The 2752-nt window shown below is 36.2% G+C and overlaps 1 protein-coding gene across 1 annotated transcript; it reads right to left on the bottom strand.

Moving 5' to 3' along the window:
* LOC105161345 (tankyrase-2) lies at positions 218 to 2359 on the bottom strand. The gene is made up of 6 exons (XM_011078996.2): positions 2074 to 2359; positions 1194 to 1285; positions 1022 to 1100; positions 839 to 933; positions 642 to 737; positions 218 to 569 (listed from the first exon to the last, which is right to left on the bottom strand). The coding sequence occupies exons 1-6, from the start codon at positions 2252 to 2254 to the stop codon at positions 489 to 491; spliced, it is 624 nt and encodes a 207-aa protein (XP_011077298.1). The 5' UTR covers positions 2255 to 2359; the 3' UTR covers positions 218 to 488.

Here is a 2752-nt window from a genome sequence, read left to right on the forward strand (position 1 = left end):
AAATCTGATTTTCACTAGAATCAAATCCACCTGCTTACATGAGCCCATGCCCATATAATCTTCTGTTTCCCCCAACAAGAAAAACCTTTGACCAAATTAAAGATTTCATCCAGGAGAACCATTAAGCAACATCCCATACATAGTCAAAGGAACAAAAGAAGGTTGTCGTGCATGTGTTTTAACATTACGGCTCAGCAAAAGCAACAACGCAAACATAAATGTGAAACAAAGGGATAATTGATGAAACTTGAGAGCAGCTAGCCATGAATAAAGATGAGTTGAATTCTAAACTAGGAGTTCCCTCTGAGCAGTATCCTAATAATGCATACATCACTCAGTGTTACAGATAGGAAACCAATTCACATATAATTTATATTTTACTTGGCTGCACTTAAAGTCATTAACAAGGATTATCCTTCAAATTTTTACCTACCAAAAGGAGCAACCAGCAACAATTGGGCAACGGCCCAAGTCTTCCAGATGACAGACTAATTACTAGATACAGCAGCCATAGCCTCTTCAAGTATTCTCCTAGCTTCAGTTCCGGGATCAGCGAGTTCAGTTGGAGTCTGCAAGTACAATTCATCAAGTAACTTGTGATAGTTGATAAACAGAAACTCATGCAGTACTCACTCACATACCTTTCCATATATATTTGTCCTAGTTGGAGAAGCTCCATGAGCAAGCAACAGTCTTATGACATTGCCATATTCACCTCTCGCAGCATGGTGAAGAGGCTAAAAGATGCACCAAAAAGTTCTCAAATTATGCAACTAACTCTGGTTAAAACATTCTAGAACATTGGATATCCAAATCATCCATGACAGGGTAGACTCACCGTGTCTCCTTCTGTATCAACAGTTTCTAGCATTCTCTTCACACGCTCTGGATCACTAGCACGGCTAATGATAAGTTGCGCTATCTGTGTATAACCTACAAGTGGTTCCAAGAATATAAAGCAGACAAGTAAGATCCTAGAAAACAAGATTCTGGTAGGAAGATGGGAAGCTGATAAACCCACCTCCTGCACAAGCATCATGCAATGGGATGCCTCCATCTTCGTCCTTCGCCTCCAAGTCAGCTCCTCTTTCCAACAAAAACTGCATAAAATTATAAATTCATATGAGTAACAAATTTATGACATCAACATCAACAAGTCAATATGACAACAGGTAGTTAAGAGATAATCTGACCTGGACACAGGGTAAATGTCCATAAAGACATGTCAGATGAAGAAGAGTGTCCCCATCTTCCATTGGTTCGTCAATATTTCCATTGAAACTTTCTGGATTTATCCATAAATTTTCAACAAGTATTAGCAGACATAATAATAATATTCTGCCATAGGTAAGCATCATGTCTAAAATCACAAAGACAACACCATGGCGTATTAGAACATAGTAAAACAGCTATATAACTTTAATCTGACTGAGAATTTGAAATCACCAATGACTGATTACTATCATTAATCGGATCAGGCCTAGGAATAGTAATTTCAATTTTACCACTTGAAGTTATGTCAAGGTTCTATGACTGAATTTCAAATGCTGTGCTTGCAAAAGGTGCTCTATCAACTTAGCAACATCCTCGCTCATATAGAGCTAAATATGCACACAAATAACCTAGTTTATGCTATGATAATCAGTGCTAAGCAAATGACAGGTAATAAAAGTGGCAAATGTTTACAAAGAAAAATCTAACTACTGGTGCATTTGAATTTTCCAGCACAATTCAAAAATCGTTCAGGATTTTCTCAACCGAGAGTGAAAATTATTAAAGGCAGAAAGACGAGGAAATCAACCAAAACAAAATATATCAAAAATTCAGATCATTTTAACTGTACTCCAGCAAACAGTAAACCAAGCACAAAATCTAAGCATAGGTAAAATGACATGGATAAATAACAAAAATGAAATATTAAAATTTCACTCAATCTACCTAACAATATACATATACTTCGCAAATCCTAAATTCCCTTTCATATTTCCCGAAGATCAATAAGTACAAGCAGTCATTGTCTCGTTGCACGGAAAATCGAACAAAAAGAACAGAATATAACAACTCTGGAGTTACCGAGGGCTAGGCGGAGGGCGTTGAGGTCGCCGGACTCGGCGGCAGAGACTAGGGGACGGAGATGGAGTGGTATTTCGGAGTGCCCGATATCGTCTTCTTCAGCCAACTCCATACCTTCTTCGTCGAACAGAGCAGCGGCGTCCTCATCTCCACCGTCACGTCGACCGTCTGGCACCGCCATCTCAAACTGATTCGTGTCTTCCTGTAACAGCGGCTTCCTAGTAGCAGCTCTTGTTGCCTAAAACCCAGGGTTTCAACTTTCAACGCTTCTTCACTACCTTCACTTTTCCTTGGTGTTTTAAGTTTTTATTTAAAATTATTTTAATCTTTTGCGTTTATTTCTTAATTTTAGTGTTCTTAAATTTTTAACTTTTATCTTAATTCGATCTCTCTAATCATTTGCAGCGAAAATATGGCCGAAGTTTAATTTTTTGAAGGATAAAATAGTTAATTTTGAGTTTGATTTTATCACTTTAGGCCCTTAAATTGGTAAATTTATTAGATTAATCTTTTTTATATAAAGAAAACTATTTCTTTATATTTTTATATGGTGAATACGATGTAATTATCTCGTATGGAAAATATAAATTTTGAACTCTTGTTAACATAATATTAACATATTGCTTAACTTAAAATAAAATAGTATTTTTTTTATTTTTAAAAGTAACAAAATAAATTA

This window comes from Sesamum indicum, linkage group LG5 (genome assembly GCF_000512975.1).
Source record: "Sesamum indicum cultivar Zhongzhi No. 13 linkage group LG5, S_indicum_v1.0, whole genome shotgun sequence".
Lineage (NCBI taxonomy): Eukaryota > Viridiplantae > Streptophyta > Magnoliopsida > Lamiales > Pedaliaceae > Sesamum > Sesamum indicum.

Excerpts from the sequence above, each read along its gene's own strand:
- LOC105161345 (XM_011078996.2), bottom strand. The coding sequence starts at position 2,254 with ATGGCGGTGCCAGACGGTCGACGTGACGGTGGAGATGAGGACGCCGCT. Across the intron at positions 1,286-2,073 it reads CGCCCTCCGCCTAGCCCTCG|AAAGTTTCAATGGAAATATT; the intron begins GTAACTCCAGAG and ends GGATAAATCCAG. Across the intron at positions 1,101-1,193 it reads GACATTTACCCTGTGTCCAG|TTTTTGTTGGAAAGAGGAGC; the intron begins GTCAGATTATCT and ends AATTTTATGCAG.